General features: G+C 29.4%; 5 protein-coding genes across 5 annotated transcripts; 3 read left to right on the top strand and 2 right to left on the bottom strand.

Annotated features, from left to right (window-relative positions):
- Window positions 1-478: 478 nt before the first annotated feature.
- GO595_009792 (Adaptor complexes medium subunit family protein) lies at window positions 479-1,783 on the top strand (the record flags this gene model as incomplete). Its single annotated transcript, XM_067923517.1, has 1 exon — window positions 479-1,783. One exon carries the CDS (start codon window positions 479-481, stop codon window positions 1,781-1,783), a length of 1,305 nt encoding a protein of 434 aa, XP_067770102.1.
- A 167-nt stretch (window positions 1,784-1,950) lies between these two features.
- Window positions 1,951-5,034, top strand: GO595_009791 (XRN 5'-3' exonuclease N-terminus family protein; the record flags this gene model as incomplete). Its single annotated transcript, XM_067923516.1, has 1 exon — window positions 1,951-5,034. The coding sequence occupies one exon, from the start codon at window positions 1,951-1,953 to the stop codon at window positions 5,032-5,034; it is 3,084 nt and encodes a 1,027-aa protein (XP_067770101.1).
- Window positions 5,035-5,734: 700 nt separating this feature from the next.
- GO595_009790 (40S ribosomal protein S30) lies at window positions 5,735-7,276 on the bottom strand (the record flags this gene model as incomplete). Its single annotated transcript, XM_067923515.1, has 2 exons — window positions 5,735-6,053; window positions 7,092-7,276. 2 exons carry the CDS (start codon window positions 7,274-7,276, stop codon window positions 5,735-5,737), a joined length of 504 nt encoding a protein of 167 aa, XP_067770100.1.
- A 2,484-nt stretch (window positions 7,277-9,760) lies between these two features.
- Window positions 9,761-11,023, bottom strand: GO595_009789 (STE family protein kinase; the record flags this gene model as incomplete). Its single annotated transcript, XM_067923514.1, has 1 exon — window positions 9,761-11,023. The coding sequence occupies one exon, from the start codon at window positions 11,021-11,023 to the stop codon at window positions 9,761-9,763; it is 1,263 nt and encodes a 420-aa protein (XP_067770099.1).
- A 3,678-nt stretch (window positions 11,024-14,701) lies between these two features.
- GO595_009788 (uncharacterized protein) lies at window positions 14,702-16,942 on the top strand (the record flags this gene model as incomplete). Its single annotated transcript, XM_067923513.1, has 1 exon — window positions 14,702-16,942. The coding sequence occupies one exon, from the start codon at window positions 14,702-14,704 to the stop codon at window positions 16,940-16,942; it is 2,241 nt and encodes a 746-aa protein (XP_067770098.1).
- Between the last annotated feature and the right edge of the window lie 78 nt (window positions 16,943-17,020).

The following is a 17,020-nucleotide window of genomic DNA, read 5'->3' as shown; positions in this document are numbered from 1 at the left end:
CTATCGTCAATTGCTTTTTTTAGAGATTATTTTGAAATATTTCAGCTTTAAAAGTCTCAAACAAAAACATCCAAAAAATTGTTTAACCAAAGGTAAGTTAGTTCAGTAATATTAAATTTTATTATAATGAGTTTCAATTTGAAATTTAAATCAAACTTGAATATATTTCTTTTTTCAAATTTTATAAAAAAAATGAATGAACTAGACAAACTTTTCCGTTTTATATATCCTTATATTAATTAAATATATTACAGAAGAAATGTGTTACATGTCAATTATCGGCATTTTATTTTTATAGTTTTTTAAATGAACACATAGAAAAGATAAATTAAACCTCTAAAATTCACAGTAAAACCTCCTTTATCATCCTGACTTTGACTAAAGTAACGTTTCTTTTTACTACAAATCTGGCTTTTTTAAGGGTAAATCAAGGGTAAATTTGAGAGCTATCATTTGATTCAAAAAAAGCAGTTTTAATATGTTGAGCGCTGTTGCAGTTGTCAGTCGCACAGGAGAAGTTATTGCAATGCGTGTGTACAGGAAGGACTTTGATGTGACAGCATTCGATAATTACCGCATTGGAGTCATTGCAGCAAAAGAAATTACATCACCAGCAATTCTTGTTGACGGAACTTCATTTCTTCATTATTTAGAAAACGAAATTTACTACGTTGGTGCCACAAGAAAGAATGCTAATGCAGGCGTTATTTTCGAATTTCTTTCAAAACTCCCATCAATTTTCCAATCTGTTCTTGGCATAAAAGAACCTTTGGATATCGGCTTATGCAAGAAACATTCTCCTGAAATTATTGAGCTTCTTGATGAAATGGTTGACTCCGGATATCCACAAAGTACTGATCCAGAAGCCCTTAGACTTCTCACACAACGATCCCCAGCTAGCAAAGCCTCATCTAAACTTGATAGCCAGGTCACAATCATGACCACGGGTGCCATTTCATGGCGTGCACAAAATATCAAATATAAGCATAACGAAGTTTTCGTCGATATCATCGAAAAAGTATCTGTCCTTGTTTCTCCATCTGGAAAGATTCTTGATGCTTCAGTTAATGGCAACATTGTTATGCGCGTATACTTATCCGGTATGCCAGAATGTAAGATAGGATTTAATGACAAAGTAACAATTGAATCAGAAGGAAGACGTGGCCAAGAAACAAACAGAGTTGGTAACACAATCGAAGTTGATGATATGGTATTTCATCAATGTGTCAAACTTACCAACTTTGCTAATGATCGAGCAATTTCCTTCACTCCACCTGACGGAGAGTTCGAACTTATGAGATATCGTAAGACTGAAAACATCGGAATTCCATTCACAATAACTCCTATGATTCATGACCTTCCAGGAAACAAGATTGAAATCCGTGTCAATGTCCGTGCAACATATGATATGAAACTTAGCGCAACACCACTCATACTTTCAATTCCATTACCAGATAATACATCAAATGTCAAAATCTCATCAACAACAGGACGCGGTAAATATGTTTCTAGTCAGAATGCTGTTGCTTGGAAGATCACTAACTTCCCTGGTGGAACACAAGCAGATATAAGTATTATTGTATCTTGTCTTGCTGCTACTTCTAAGTCATCTCCTGCGACAAAGATTCAATTGCCAATTTCTGCCAACTTTAACCTTGCGATGTTTTCTGCTTCAGGTTTAGCATTAAGGTATTTAACAGTTGTAGAAAGATCTGGCTACACACCACAAAAATGGTTAAGATACACAACCAAAGCAGGTAAGTATGAGGTTCGTATGGTCTAAAATATCAACTGCATGAAAAAAAAATTTTTTTTTGTTGCTGAGTTAACGTTCTCTTTGATTTGATGGTTTTCTATCGTTTTGCTTTCATTTTGTCGGGATTTCAATTCAAAATGCATTTTGTGATAAACCGCCGGAAACTTCTGAATCGTTGCTCCCTCACTTCACATATGGGCGTTCCAGGTTTTTATCGATGGCTTGTTCAAAGATACCCATTAGTATTTAGGAAAATGTCTGATCCATCGCGTCCTAGATTTAATAATTCATATATTGATATGAATGGTATATTCTATAAAAGTTTAGAAGCTTCGCATCAAATTGATGATACAATGTCTAAAGAATTTATTGGAGAAGTGCTTAGATATTTAGACATGCTTGTTCAAATAACAAGGCCAACTGATACTTTATTTATTGCTGTAGATGGACCTGCTCCAATTGCAAAAGCAACACAACAAAGACATAGAAGATATCTTGCAACTAAAAAGTATACAGGCCACTCATTTAAATCACCAAATTTCACACCAGGTACAGAATTTATGTATCAAATACATCTTGCTCTTGTTGATTTCATCAAAACAAAGACAAGAACAGATAGTGCGTGGATGCGCCCAAAGGTTATTTATAGCAGTTGTTTTGTTCCAGGTGAAGGTGAACATAAGATTCTTGATTTTATTAGAATGAGAAGATCTCAACCTGATTGGAAACCAGATCAAACGCACGTCTTATACTCAACAGATGCAGATCTTATCTTCTTAGGACTTCAATCACATGAACCTAATTTTAGTCTTATTCGAGAATCAGATGCACCTTTTGTTCAAAAAGAAACAGAAAAATATCAGATGAAATCGGCAAAGATGAAATATGGCCTTGAATACTTTGACTTACTTCATATTTCAATGATTCGTGATTATTTATCAATTGATTTCAAAGTCACTGGAGAAGAACTTGAAAAGACAATTGACGATTTTGTTGCTCTTTCTTTTCTTATTGGTAATGATTTCATTCCTGAGTTTCATAGCATTGAAATTCAGAAAGGTGGATTTAATATTATTGCTGATTGTTATAAAAAGCTTAAAGAAGAATCACCGACTGAGCATTTAGTTGTTGAAGGAACCTTTAATAAGAGTTTTCTTAAAAATCTGATCATAGCTGTATCCCAACATCTGGAAGATTGTTTTATTGAAGCACATAAAGCCACCAAGTTAAATGAAGCTGAACGTCATTCATTATTTTCACAAACCAATGAGAAGTATCTTCTTTCTAAATATCCCAAACGAAAAAATGACATCAAAAGTTTGATCGGCGACATGTCATATAAAACGCTCGAAGCATTTTATTGGGTTCTTCAATATTATAATTCGGGGTGCCCGTCATGGCGATGGAAATATCCATATCTTTATACACCACCATTACCTATGATTATACCATACATTGATTCATTTGAGCCACATTTTGAAATCGGTCAACCACTTTCACCATTTCTTCAAGAGCTTTTAATCATTCCACCACATTTTGCATCATTATTACCGAGTCCACTTCAATCATTAATGTTTCCGCCCTCCAAAATCTCATGTTATTATCCGAAAGATTTTGATTTAGATTATAATGGTAAGAAATATGAATATCAAGCCGTTGTATTATTACCTGAAATTAACGAAGATGAAGTTGAAGAAGAATATAATAAACTTTATGACGCATTATCACCAGAAGAATTAGAGCGAAACAAATTCATGAAAGCATTAGAGTTCTTTCATGATGAAACAGAGCCAAAAGAAATTGATGTCATATCGAAAATCATTCAGCCAATAATATACACTAAACAAACGCCGCCATGTGTACCAACATTAAATAACATAAAGTTCGAAACGCGTACCGAAGTTGTTCCTGTTATCTGTTTCGAGTTTCCTTCTAAACGCGATTCGATTGTAATAAAACCATTAATAAATAGGAAACCGCCAACAGATCTTCAGACACTATTAAATCAAAAGATATTATTCGATTGGCCTTATTTGAAGTTGGGCTTAATAATTGGCGTAATCGATAACAAAGGAAATCAAATTCTAATCGAAGGAAAAGAAAAACATAAATTTTTGCCAAATTTCGAAGAACTACAAAAACAATTCCTGACAAAATATGCTTTGGATATTAATGAAGTTAATGTATTACTCGAGGTTTTGGTGTATCATTCATCAACTAACGACGAATCTTTGTTTACTTATTCATCGAGGTCAGTTTTCATTCCATTTCAATTAACGTTAGAAGTAAACCAAACAAATGCAATTCAGAGGTTTACGGAAGATACGAATTCAGAAAATTTGAAGCCGAAAGTTGGAACAGAAATAATAATTTTGGGTGGTACTAATGATGGATCTAAAGGTATAATTACCAAAGTTAATAATGAGAATACATATGATGTTAAAATCAACAAAGTTTTACCAATTAAAATTAGAAATATTATAACTAATGATTCGAAAGAATGGGTTAGTGATGACATCATAACGAAATTGTTATCAATACCATTCCATGCATTACGTTCTATATTTACATCAATTTATATATCTGATGAACATGTAAATATCGCAATCCAACTTTATACACGTAATAAGAAAAATGTTATCAAAGGATATTGTAAGTTCGAAGATAACACATTTTATTATCATAAATCAATCATCGAGCTTCTTAAACAATACTTTAAGTTAAGTGGCAAATTGAAGGAACTTTTGTGTAAACCTGAGGAAAAGTCGAAACCTCAGAATCTTAAAGGAGTTTCATTTAAACTTGGAGAAATATTTGGTACGACCAGTAAAACGTATCAACTTGCCAAACTTAATGACTTGAAGCAATTTCTAAATGATAATGCACCTGCATCAAAAAGTATATTATGTTCTGTCAAAGAAAAACATTTTTCATATTCGACTTTATTAAACATCGAAAAGACAATTATTAACTCACCGAAAATCATAAAAGAAATTGAACTAAATGATGTAAACGAAAGTAAAATGTTATGGCCTGGGAAACAATCGAACGAAAACAGAACAGTGACAATACCTCCAATCGGAAGCAGAGTCATAGCAATCGCTTCTTCTGGATCAGTTCCGTTTGGCTCGAAGGGCGTCGTGGTCGGGATCTGTAAGGATGAAAGGGTCGAAGTGCTGTTCGATGATATGTTGGAGTGCGGAACGAATTTGGAAGGAACAATACAAACGATGAGGGGAATGGTGATGATGGCCGGCGAACTGATGATGCTGAATTAGTATGCGTTGTTTTTTTATGGTACAAATTACGTTATTTGTATATATTAAAACAATTTAAAAATAATTTTTTATGTGATTTATCATTGTTTAATATTTAAAATGTTTTGGTTTTCATTCTTTGAAAGTTCATCATAATTGCTGATGATTTTATCTTGATTTTAATGTTTTAAATTATGAATTTTTCACTTGACGTGTAATTATGGAATATTTTCATTGATTAATAAAATTTTAAAGAAGATGCATTTGCATTGACTCTTGCGTGCTTTGCTGAATAAGAAGTTATTGTTATTAATTTTTTTATTTCAAACAACAAAAAATGTACAAATCATTTCACTAAATATGAGGTAAATTTTTATTGATATTGTTTATTATCAATTGTGATGAATGAGAAATATTTTTATTGTTTCATTAAAAAAACAATTTGCTTTATCAGCACTACCAACTTTTTTATTCAGTTTTTTCATCTGATATCAAATTTCATATTAAAAAATAAATTTATTTGTTACAAAAATTATCTTTAATCAGACAGCGTAAGGTGATTTCACGCGATGATGACTTTCATATGTTATAAACAAGTGAATGGCATATTTAAAATATTTGGATTATATGAATTTTACAATTTATGTTTGATTTCAAAAAATATAAAAAACTTAATATAATTCTATTTACAAAATTCCGACTTTAAAAACATTCCAGCAAATCATTCTCCGTTGTCATCATCGTTTAGCTCGTCATAAGTAAATGTCTGTTCGTTATTAACATTTACATTTTCCTCTTGTTCGTTATTATCAACAATTATTTCTCTTTTTTCTTCTTCATTCTTTTTGCGTTCTGCTTCCTTTAACATTTCATCGAGATCATATCTACATATTGGACATTTCATTTGTTGCATTGTCCATCTTTCGAGACAATCAGTATGTAAGCAATGTCCGCAAGGTAACTTTTTAGAGTCATTTTCAGTCATTTCAAGCCTACAAATAATGCATGTGTTATCATGCTCAATATCAGCAGAATTTGCACTAGGAAGATAGTCGTTAAACAACGATTGCATCCTCTTCCAATCGTTGAACTTTTTGAATGACTCTCTCAATTTGTTAACGTTGTCCAAAATGTTTTTGGAAAGAACAAAAAATGTGAAAGAGCCAAGCCCTAATGAAATGGCTCTTCTAGCTTCAAGGGCAAGGAAAATAACTCGAAGTATACAATTGGTAGATTCTGATATAATTTGTGATACAAATATTAGTCGATAAGAACTTTGTGAGTTACCAACATTCTCACGGTCGTAAAGTACAATAAAATGAGAAAAAATCCCTTGAAGTGTTTCAACAAAAATAGTTGAATAATGCATATGGAAAAACGTAGAATTGTACTTGAAAAAGAAATAAATAGAAAGAAGGGACATGGTTAGTTGTCCATACATAATTCGTATGTGTTGCTTAGGTGAAGGAAGAGAAATTGATGAATATAAATCTTCAACTTTTTTCTGTATTATCATATGAATAAAAAGAAAATAGAAAGCAAAAAGATGTTCCGCTAGATAATTGTTACCATCAATTAGGTAAAAGAAATAGAATAAAATGTTGGATACTCTTTCAGATGCAACCTTGATTGCTAAACTTGAGACATCTCCGACAGAGAACTTAAGTAGGCACAAGGATATCGAAAGTAATATCCAAAAAAGAAAATTACTGAAAATCAAATGATGAAAATTATCTTCAAAAAATGAAATGAACATGTCATAAAAAGATTTTGTAGAGATCCATAATTTAGATGCCGAAAACATCATTATTGATATTGTAAGTATGGTGTAAATTTCGTAGTATTTCCTTAACAACATTTGGTCAGCAGTTTTTGTTTCAATCCTTTACAAATTTTTAAACGGTTTGACCAAATTTCGAAAAAAATCCGAAACTTGATTCAACTTTTATTTAACCAGAAATCTGGATGATTTTTGGAAGACATTAGCACATAGTTGTTTTGTAATTTGTAATACAAATTCATAAAGATTCCATAAAAGATTAAAAAAGAATTTCCCATTAAAGTTTTAATTTATTTACTGGCTTTGTGAGTTTGGACCAACCTTACGCTTAGCATCTGGGTTAGCTGAAAGGAAATACTTATTATAATGTTTGCGAGTTGCTGCACGACCGCGAAGTGGCTTTGGCTTTTCCATCTTTGGAACCTTTGGTGTGTTAGAACGAACCTTACCTGCTTGAGCGAGAGAACCGTGAACCTTTCCCATTTTTAAAAAGGCCAAACATTTAAACGGTTTTCATATATTTCAAATCACATTTCTTACTCATAAACAAAAAAGTGTCAGTAAACGTTTTCTTTAATATGGTAGAGCCAAGTACTTGCACAATTACTTTTGATAATGAAAATGATCCATCAAGTGGATCATTCTTTTTCACCAGTGAAACACACACAATGGGAAATGCAATTCGTCAAACCTTGATTCCAAATGAAAGTGTTGATTTTTGCTCATATTCTGTTCCACACCCAGCCGAAAGCAAAATGCGTCTTAGAATACAAGCAAAAGAAGGAGAAAATATCATAGATATTTTAGATGGGGCTTTAAACGATTTTTCAACTTGGTGTAATAATACAGAAAATATTTTCGAAGCTGCAATGAATGAGTACTTAAGCCAAAATATGTAAATGTTATTTTCTTCACGTGTTTCTAACAATTTTAGTAAATATTTCCTTCTTTGTTCTAAAACAATAACAATATTTTCTGATAGTTGAATCATAAAAATTATTTTTTTGCATTAAAATTAATCAAATCTGCATAAGGATAAGCAAATTAAGAATTTTTTTCTTCATATAAAATTAACGTACAATTGTTCAAAATTGAACATTAACGACACATAACCGGTAAAATGCATTCAAATAAAAGTACGATACAAACAGTTTACTTTTTCTCATTTTTCATTTTTTCGATGATCTCCAACTTTCTCTTCAGTAAAAACTCTATTTCATCACTTACAATTTTTTGTGTATAATTAACTCCATCAAGGTCAAAATTTTGTGAAGAATTTTCACAAAATTTATTTCTTAATTCGAACAATTTTTCGATTTTTTTGTTGCAATTCTTCAGTTCGTCAATGGAATCATTCACTTCGCCAATTCCAAGAAATTCTTTACGTAATTTTGTTAATTGTTTTCTTAATTTCTTGTTTTCCTCGATAGCTGAAGTTTTTTCTTTTTTGTTTTCTTCATTTGAAAACATTTTTTGTTCGAAACTTTTAAGAAGTTTAATTTCGTGTTGCAATAAATAACTTGAAGATATTGGCGTGCTTAAGTCGTTCGAACTTTTGTTTATCAGTTCGATGAAATTTATGTTTTCGATATCCTTTTTCATATCATTATAAAATTTGGTCAAATGTTCTTTGTTGTTCTTTTTTAAGTTATGTAACTCATCTAAAAACAATGATATGGAGCTAACATCTTCAAATAATTGATGCAATCTTTGTAAACGCAATTCAATTTCAGAAAGAATTTGATTATTTTCAGATGTTTTAGATGTTGTAAGCTTTGTGGTTCCTGCCTTTTTAATTTGTCTAACTTTTTTTGGAGTGGTCATATCGACCTTTGATAGAGATGTAGTTTTACTTTTTGGTGAATCTGTTGGAAGTACTGATTTATTAACGGTTTTGGGGTGCTCCTTTGACTTGTTATGTGAAATAAATGATGACTTTGGGCTGTTAACGATGGGCATTTTAGGAATACTGCCAAGAAATAACTCATGAACACTACGTGGAGATGGTGGTTGGCTTTTTGCATCATTGTAATTTGACATGCTAAACTTTTTTTGAATTCTTTTAAGAAATATATCAAAGTTAACAACTACATCAGGAATTGTAACTTTGATGGGACTTTGATAGCTGCTAGGAAGTCCTCGAAGTATACTTTCAATGTTACGTGTGATTGAAGTAATTTTGTTTGTTTTTTGTTGTCGTTCCATTTGTGAAAGTTTAAAAAGATCATCAGATTGAAGTGATATTCTTGTTTTAAGAGATTGTAATTTCTTTTTTGCTATTTCATATGATTTTTGCTGAATTTTAATTTCAATGGAATCAATTAATGACATTAATTTTTCAGCACTCGCATTCATTTTTCTTTGTGTAGGAATGGAATTTGGTGCACATCTTAAGAAATCTTTGAGAAAAATTCTAATTTGTTCTAAAGAATTAGTAGGAAGAGGTTTGTTTTGCAAAATTTTTGGATGAGTTACCACACAGCTTTGAACTGTAGACATAATTTTATTCCATTGTATTACAAATAAAGAAAGTTCAAAACTAATTGGATTCAATGCTTTTCTCAGTTCTTGTAGCATTCCTAAAATTTGGACGCCATTGGGAATTAGTGCTGTATTTTTTTGGTAATAATTAATTACAATTGTTAGATTGTCTGATATTTTTTGGATGGATTCTTCTTTCTCCATTTTTGAGAAAAAAGTGTTAACGAGAACGTTTATTAACGATCTGAAAAAACCAAAGACAAAGATTTGAAATCTCTTGGAAAAAAAACATTTTAATTAAGCAAAAATAGCTTTGTTGAATCCTTCATATGGTTATATACAATGATAACCTAACAAATAAAGGAATCATTTTCATGTGCACATTGAGAATTTTTATTTAAGATGCATTTTTTACAATATGCGATTACATTAATTTCAACAATAATATGTTTTTTTAGAGCATATATTCATTAAAAGTCGATTTTATTAAATGAAATGAACTATCATCACAACCAGTAACAGAATCACACCCAATACCATCAGTCCTTGCTTAGGGTCGTCTTGAACAATATGTTTAATATTTTCAACATTAACCATATTTTTAATTGCTTCCACATTGACCATACTTTCGAATTTTTGTTTCTTAATTGGCTCATCGATTACATCAGGTGCTTCAACTTCTTTTTGATATAAGTCACCTACTGTCATTCCTGGTTGTAATGTTATAACAAATGATTGATACCCTTTAGTTGTATCGTTCTTTAAGTTATCGGTTGATACATTGGATGTATCGGCCTCTGGGGTGCCCTCAGTCTTGAAAAGTGACTCGAAAACGGCCTCTCTATCGTACTTATCGGCCTTTAAAATAAACGGGTGCTGAAGCAGCTCGGGAATTTTTGCTCGAGCTTGTGGATCAATAATCATGCATTGGCGGATGAAGTCTTGGAACTCTTTAGATATTTTATGACCTTGGCGGAAGCCTGGGAAACCTTTTGTTGCAATTTCGACCATTGCTCGCATTGCAGGAAATTCACAATATGGTGGAGCGCCTTCAATAAGCTCAATAGCAGTAGCGCCAATGCTCCACACATCGGCGGGGTATGAATATTTCATTCCGTTGATAACTTCGGGGGCCATCCAATATGGAGTACCAACAATTGAACATGTTTGGAAGGTCTTTTCAATATCAAATTGTCTGGAAACACCAAAGTCAGCAATACGAACTTCACCTTTAGAAGTAAGTAAAATATTACCGGCTTTGATATCTCGATGAACAATGTGGTATTTTTCGTGTAAGAACATAAGAGCCATGAGTGAATCATGGAGGACAACTGAAATTTGGGGTTCTGTTAATGGCTTTTTCTTTTTATCGATAATATCTCGAAGACTGCCTGCATCACAATACTCCATTAAAATGGTTAATGACTTCTCGAAAATGAATGAACCAAAGTACTTAACTGTATATGGTGTTGAAATTTGTCTCATAAGGTCAATTTCTTGTTTAAGTGAATCAAGTGATGACCTATTAAGAAGTTTTGGATTAATCATCTTTGCGGCAAGAATTGTGCCTGATGGGATATGTTTAAGAGTGCATACTGTTCCAAAACCACCTTCACCAATAACTTTTTCTTTTTGGAAAACATCTGTTGGATTAACTGATTCATCAAAAGTCCAGTTGAGGTCTCTTCCAATATGAACGAGATGTTTAACCTCAGTTGGCCCTGAAATGTGTAATTCTTCCTCGGTCATCAGAGAAAATGTCATAAACGGTCTCCGCTTATAGAAAAACAAAACGGTTTATGATGTTAAAATAAACCGATGGTTGATAAGAATTTGCCTCACTTTGATTGAAGCATAAAAATTCGCTATGATGAATAAGTTTAAACAAAAAAATTATTAGTAAAGTTTAAAAGGATCGTTAATATTTTAAAGATGAAATTCATAAAATAAATTGAGTATGTCTCTTAAAATAATTGTCTTTAGGAATTAGGGTGCCCCTAATGAGAATGAGTTATCACTTTTTTGTTGGACTTTTTTATTATATTTGATTAAAAGTTCTATGGAAAAATCAAGCAATATGCAAATGCTGTATATGCTTGAGAATATATTGTTAAATATAAATAAAGAAAATATAGAATCTTCAATTGAAAAAACCATTCTTTTATTTGATAAAAATTATCCTTCATCTTTTAATAACATTATATGTTTATTAATTTTTTCATTATTTTCTTCACGAAAACAAGAAGCAGATATATATCTAAATTATTTACAATTATTAAATAACAAAGAAAAAGAAATTAATCCCAAAAATAATATCATTGATTTATTTTGTGAATTTATATGTAAAAAGAAAAAACAAGAATCATTTTATTTATTAGAAAAGATGATAAAACAACATATGGTTGATTCAAGTGTAACTGAAAATTTTACTTCTAAATATTTTGCACATTACAAAACTAAAAAAATTGGGAGTAAAATGTATTATGGCGATCCATTTTGTAGTGACTTTTTATATAACATTGAGAAACTTTCTGAAAATAATTGGGAACTACATTTAAAATATATAAATGAAGGAGGTAATCTGTTAGAAATAACAAAAGTAATTCGTAATGATGATATTGGAAAATTACAAGAAATATCATCACAAGAAAACTTTGATTTTGATCAAAAGATTAAACCATCACTATATGAAAAATTTTCTTTTATTAACAAAGAAGGTATATCATTAATTGATTATGCAGCTTTTTTTGTCTCAATAAAATGTTTTAAATATTTAATGTTAAATAATTGTAATCTTTATAATACAAGTAAATATGCAGTTGCAGGTGGAAATTTAGAAATAATTAAACTTTGTGAACAAAAGGATATTTCATTTAGTGGTGCATTTAAAACAGCAATTAAATTCCATAAAAATGATATATTTCATTATCTATATGAAAATATGTTTAATAAAATTAGTGATGAATTTGTTCCAATAAAAGTTCATAAGATATTAAATCGATTAAAATTTTCTTTAAATGATAAAATATTAAATTTTTTAGGTAAACTTTGTATTAAAAGTAATAACTATGAAATTCTTTCATTTTTAGAAAAAGAAGGAATGAAAGTTACTGCTTATGTTATTAATAAAGCTGCAAAAGTAGGGAATTTATTCCTGACTAAATACTTTTTTGAGAAATATCATGTTCCAAAAAATATCTTAGCTGATGCTACACAATCAGAAAATATAGAAATTATTAATTATATTCTTAAACAAGATGGAATCCTTGTTAATGCTAAAAGTTTTTCTTCATTTATTTTGATATTTATTTATATGTTTTTAATGTTTTAATATATATTTTGATGTTATTTTTTATTATTTGATGTTTCACTTGTTTATGCAACTGAAGTTGGTAATATAGAAATCGTGAAAATTTTATTGAATTTACCTGATATTAATGTAAATACTAGAGGTAAGATTTTTTTAGATAATTTAATATTTTATATTTCTACTTGGTGTTTATTTTAATATATTAAAGCAGCACTTATTTTTGCAACATTGAATAACAATATTGAAATTACTAAATTACTTTTAAATCATAAAGATATAGATGTTAATAAAAAACATATTAATCTCAATTATTTATGATTTCATCAATTTGTATAATGTTTTTTTAAATGCTTTAAAACTCCATTATTTTTTGCAATCCAACATAATTATCCAGAAATTTTTAATTTACTTCTGAATCACAACAAAATTGATTTAAATATAACCGGTATTATATTAATTTTTTTGAAGTTTGTTTAAACTATTTAATGTTTTAGAATAATATTTAGAATTTATTTCATCTTTTTAGAACAGTTCTTATAGAAGCATGTAGAAAATCTCGTGAAGAAATGGTTAAATTACTTCTTGAACGAAAAGAAACCGATATAAACGTAAATGCAAGAGATGTTAATTAATTTTTATTAAATTTAAATATAACATTTTGATATTTCATAAATATATTTGGAAATTCTTCAAATTATATTATACAGCACTTATGCATGCAATTAATGGAAGTTATGTAAAAATAATAAAATTACTTCTTCAAGTCGAAGGAATTGATGTTAATGTTAAAAATATTTTTTTGTTATATATAAAATTTGTTTATTTGTTTAATATTTTTTAGTTTTATATGGAAATCAATCAAATTATTTTCAACAGCACTTATTTTAGCAGTTGAAAGAGGTTGTCTTAATATAGTTAAGTTACTTCTTGAGAAAAATGGAATTGATGTTAATATTAAAAATATTTTTATTGTTTTATTTGTTATTTATTTAACCTATATAAAATTTCAAAATAAAATTTGCTAATTATCTAAATTATTTAAATCAGCCATAACTATAGCAATTGAACAGAAAAATTTAAATATATTTAAAGTACTTCTTGATCATAAAGGAATTGATATTAATTCTACAGATATTTTTTTGTATTATTTAAAGTATTTTATAATAATTTAAAATCTCAAAATAAAATTTGGAGTTTCTCCAAATATTTTAATACATTACTTATGATAGCAGTCAAAAAAGGTACTACTGATTTTGTTAAATTAATTCTTTTGAAAAATTATAAAGATATTAATAAGACAAATGTTTATTTGTTTCGTTTAATGTTAACATTAACATATTTCATGTTACAAAAAATTATTTGGGAATTATTTTAAACATTTAAAACAGCACTTATGAAAGCAGTTTCAATTGGTAACAAAGAAATTGTGGAGTTACTTCTTGATCAAAAAGGAATTGATTCAAATATTGTGGCAGTTGTTTCACTGTATCTTGTGTTGATTTTATTATTATAATATTTCAAAATATTATTTGGAATATATTTAAATCATTCGACACAGCGTTTTCTATTGCAGCTTCAAAATCTGCTCTGTTTATTTTGGGATTACTTATAAAAAGAAATGAAGGAAATGAAAAAACGTCAAATTTTACAAGAGCATGTTTGGTTATACCAAAATAGTTTAGACTCAACATTTTTCATAAAAATACTATTTATTCCAAATATTAAGTGATTTTAATTTTTATTCTAACATATTTTTAGATAGCACAACAGCTTGTATTCGAATTTAAATTGCGATCGCTATCATATCAATTTACTGTATTATTTTTCGGGGGTATGTACAATTCCTCTTATTTCCAATTTTTTTCTATTCAATTGTTAATTAAAGTTTTAACATGAAAGAATTGCTTGATTGCATTTTGGTGCAATTTTTATTTATTATAAACTTTCCTTAATTTATAACATATATGTCCGTTTATGCAGAACTTAGACTTTGAGTAATTTTTTCCTTTTATTACATTTGTGGAAACTGTGGCACTTTTTATCCGTAAAAAATAAGGTGTGTGGGGAATCGAACCTGAGGCGCTATTAAATTTTTGTTTTGCTCGACCAAAATTTAAATGGAAGCCGAAAATCTACAAACTCTTATTCGAAAGGAAAATATAAATGTTTGCTTTGAAAAAATTATAGAATTAACAAAAGACCATGATAATCTTTTACAAATTCTCGAATTAATTGCAATCCAAATATCTGATGACAAACCAGAATTTCGAGGAAAATATCTCACCTTAATGTCTTCAATAATTGAACAACATGTGAATGAATTAGATGCATCTGAACTTCGAGAACGTTTTCAAAATTGTCTTCCACAAGTTGGACATCATGTTGTAAAACGTGTCCGTCGTCTCACTTACGCATTGTGTCTTTTGTGTATATCTAAGTCAGGTTTATTAAAAGATGATACCCAATTAGCAATTGAATTTATAAATGAAATTTTATCAATTGGAGAAAATAATAAATGTTTTCGTACTCTTTGCTACCAAACCGCCATTGACATAGTATTGCAATTCTTTCCAACTGATTATAAGCAAGTCCTTAATATTTTCAAAAACCAAAAAGAAGATGCACCATCATCAGCAGACAGATTATACCTTTGGTTAGTTCTGTCGCGTCATTATCCAAAAATCAAACTTAATAAAGAATTTCAGATCAATCTATCTCCAAAATCCTTTGAAAAATTCCAACCAATATTAAGTGAAACAGTCACAAATTCCGTTTCAATACATCCTCTTCTCTGTTTACTTTCTGAAAATCACTCATCTGATTTAATAAGTTTATCATCGTCTCTATATATGGAGGATCAATTCAATCATCCTATTATGTCAGCTCTTATTGCGTCTTCAATTCCATATCTTGATTCCAACGAATTTATAACATTTCTTAAAAATCGCAAATTATTTAACTCTTCAATTTCCATACCACACAACGCTTGGCTTGTTCAATCCATCAAACGCAAACTTACTGCCATGATAAATAATTCAGATCCACTAATGCATAAAGTGTTAAATATTATTCTTACATATCCACGCGATCATTTACATAAATTTTTATTTAATTACATTCGAAACTGTTTTACACTTTTTAATGATGAACAAACATTAGAAATCATTAATGAAACCAAAGAATTATCATTTAATGTTGCATATAAATTACTTTCGGCACAAATCCATCGCGAACGTATCAACAATTTTGGTATTATTAAGGAAATACTTCAAAAGGCTACTTCGAAAGTTTCTAATGAAAAAGATCGAATTAAACTTTCGGAATTTATTAATAATATTATGCGTCGAACTACTAATGATGGTAAACCACTTCTAACAGAATCATTAGGTATCGAGATGCCAATAATCAAAGAAACAAATTCACGAAAAGAAATTTCACAAATTTCTAATGAAGTAATTTCGATGATTAATTCCATAAATAATATCATTGGAATCAACGAAAACTTTGATGTTATTAAACCGAATAAAACATCTTTTATCGAATTTGTATCGAAACTTATTAAAAGTTCATATCCGCATTATAAAAACATTGGAATCGAACTATTAAAATGCGGAATTTTTGCTCTTTCTTCTTCTTCTGTCAATATAATTTCGGATATTCCCGAGTTATTACAAATCGCAATTAAGCGAGAAGATTTATGTAAATATGTAATTCCGTATTACATCCAAAAAATTAACGAAATTCCAACTTCTGATGATATGTTTACATTTCCATTAACGCAAGAAGATTCATATGAAGTTATACCAATTGTTATGAATGAGTTTAAAGGCGAAATTAAAAACGAATCACAAATTAAAATTATCGAAAGTTTGTTTTCATTATTAAATGAAGAACAAATTATTGAAGTTATCATACAACAAATTGATAAAATTGTTTCGGATGAAAATAACGCAATTGGCGGTACATATATTATATTAATGAAAATTAAACAATCATTTAATCTTGCAAATAGTGTAATGAAATATATTTTGGAAATTGTACCAAAATATATAACAAAACAATCCGCAATGAAAAACTTGAGATTGTGGATGGCAGAATGCGTGAAATATGATGAAATTGATGTTAATGATATAGAAAACGCTGTGTTTACATTGGTAAACGTCGAATACCAAACATCGGCATCAGGAAAGAAAAAGGCAGAAGCTGCAATGAGTTGGGCACTGAAAACATTAAAAGCAACTGAGAGGAAAATACCATGCGAAATGTTCGAGAAATTGGGCGATGTCATAGAAAAAACTGGTTCAAGAGCCGCAGCTTCAATGTTGAAAAATATTATAAATATGAATAAAGAGAATTAACTTATAATAATTCGTGTTATAAGGTTTTTATTTCTGATTTAAATATTTAAAAATAATATAAACTTCAAATAAAATAAT

Source organism: Histomonas meleagridis, assembly GCF_020186115.1.
Source record: "Histomonas meleagridis strain 2922-C6/04-10x chromosome Unknown contig_95, whole genome shotgun sequence".
Lineage (NCBI taxonomy): Eukaryota > Parabasalia > Tritrichomonadida > Dientamoebidae > Histomonas > Histomonas meleagridis.
This window is presented reverse-complemented; position numbering and strand designations above follow the sequence as displayed.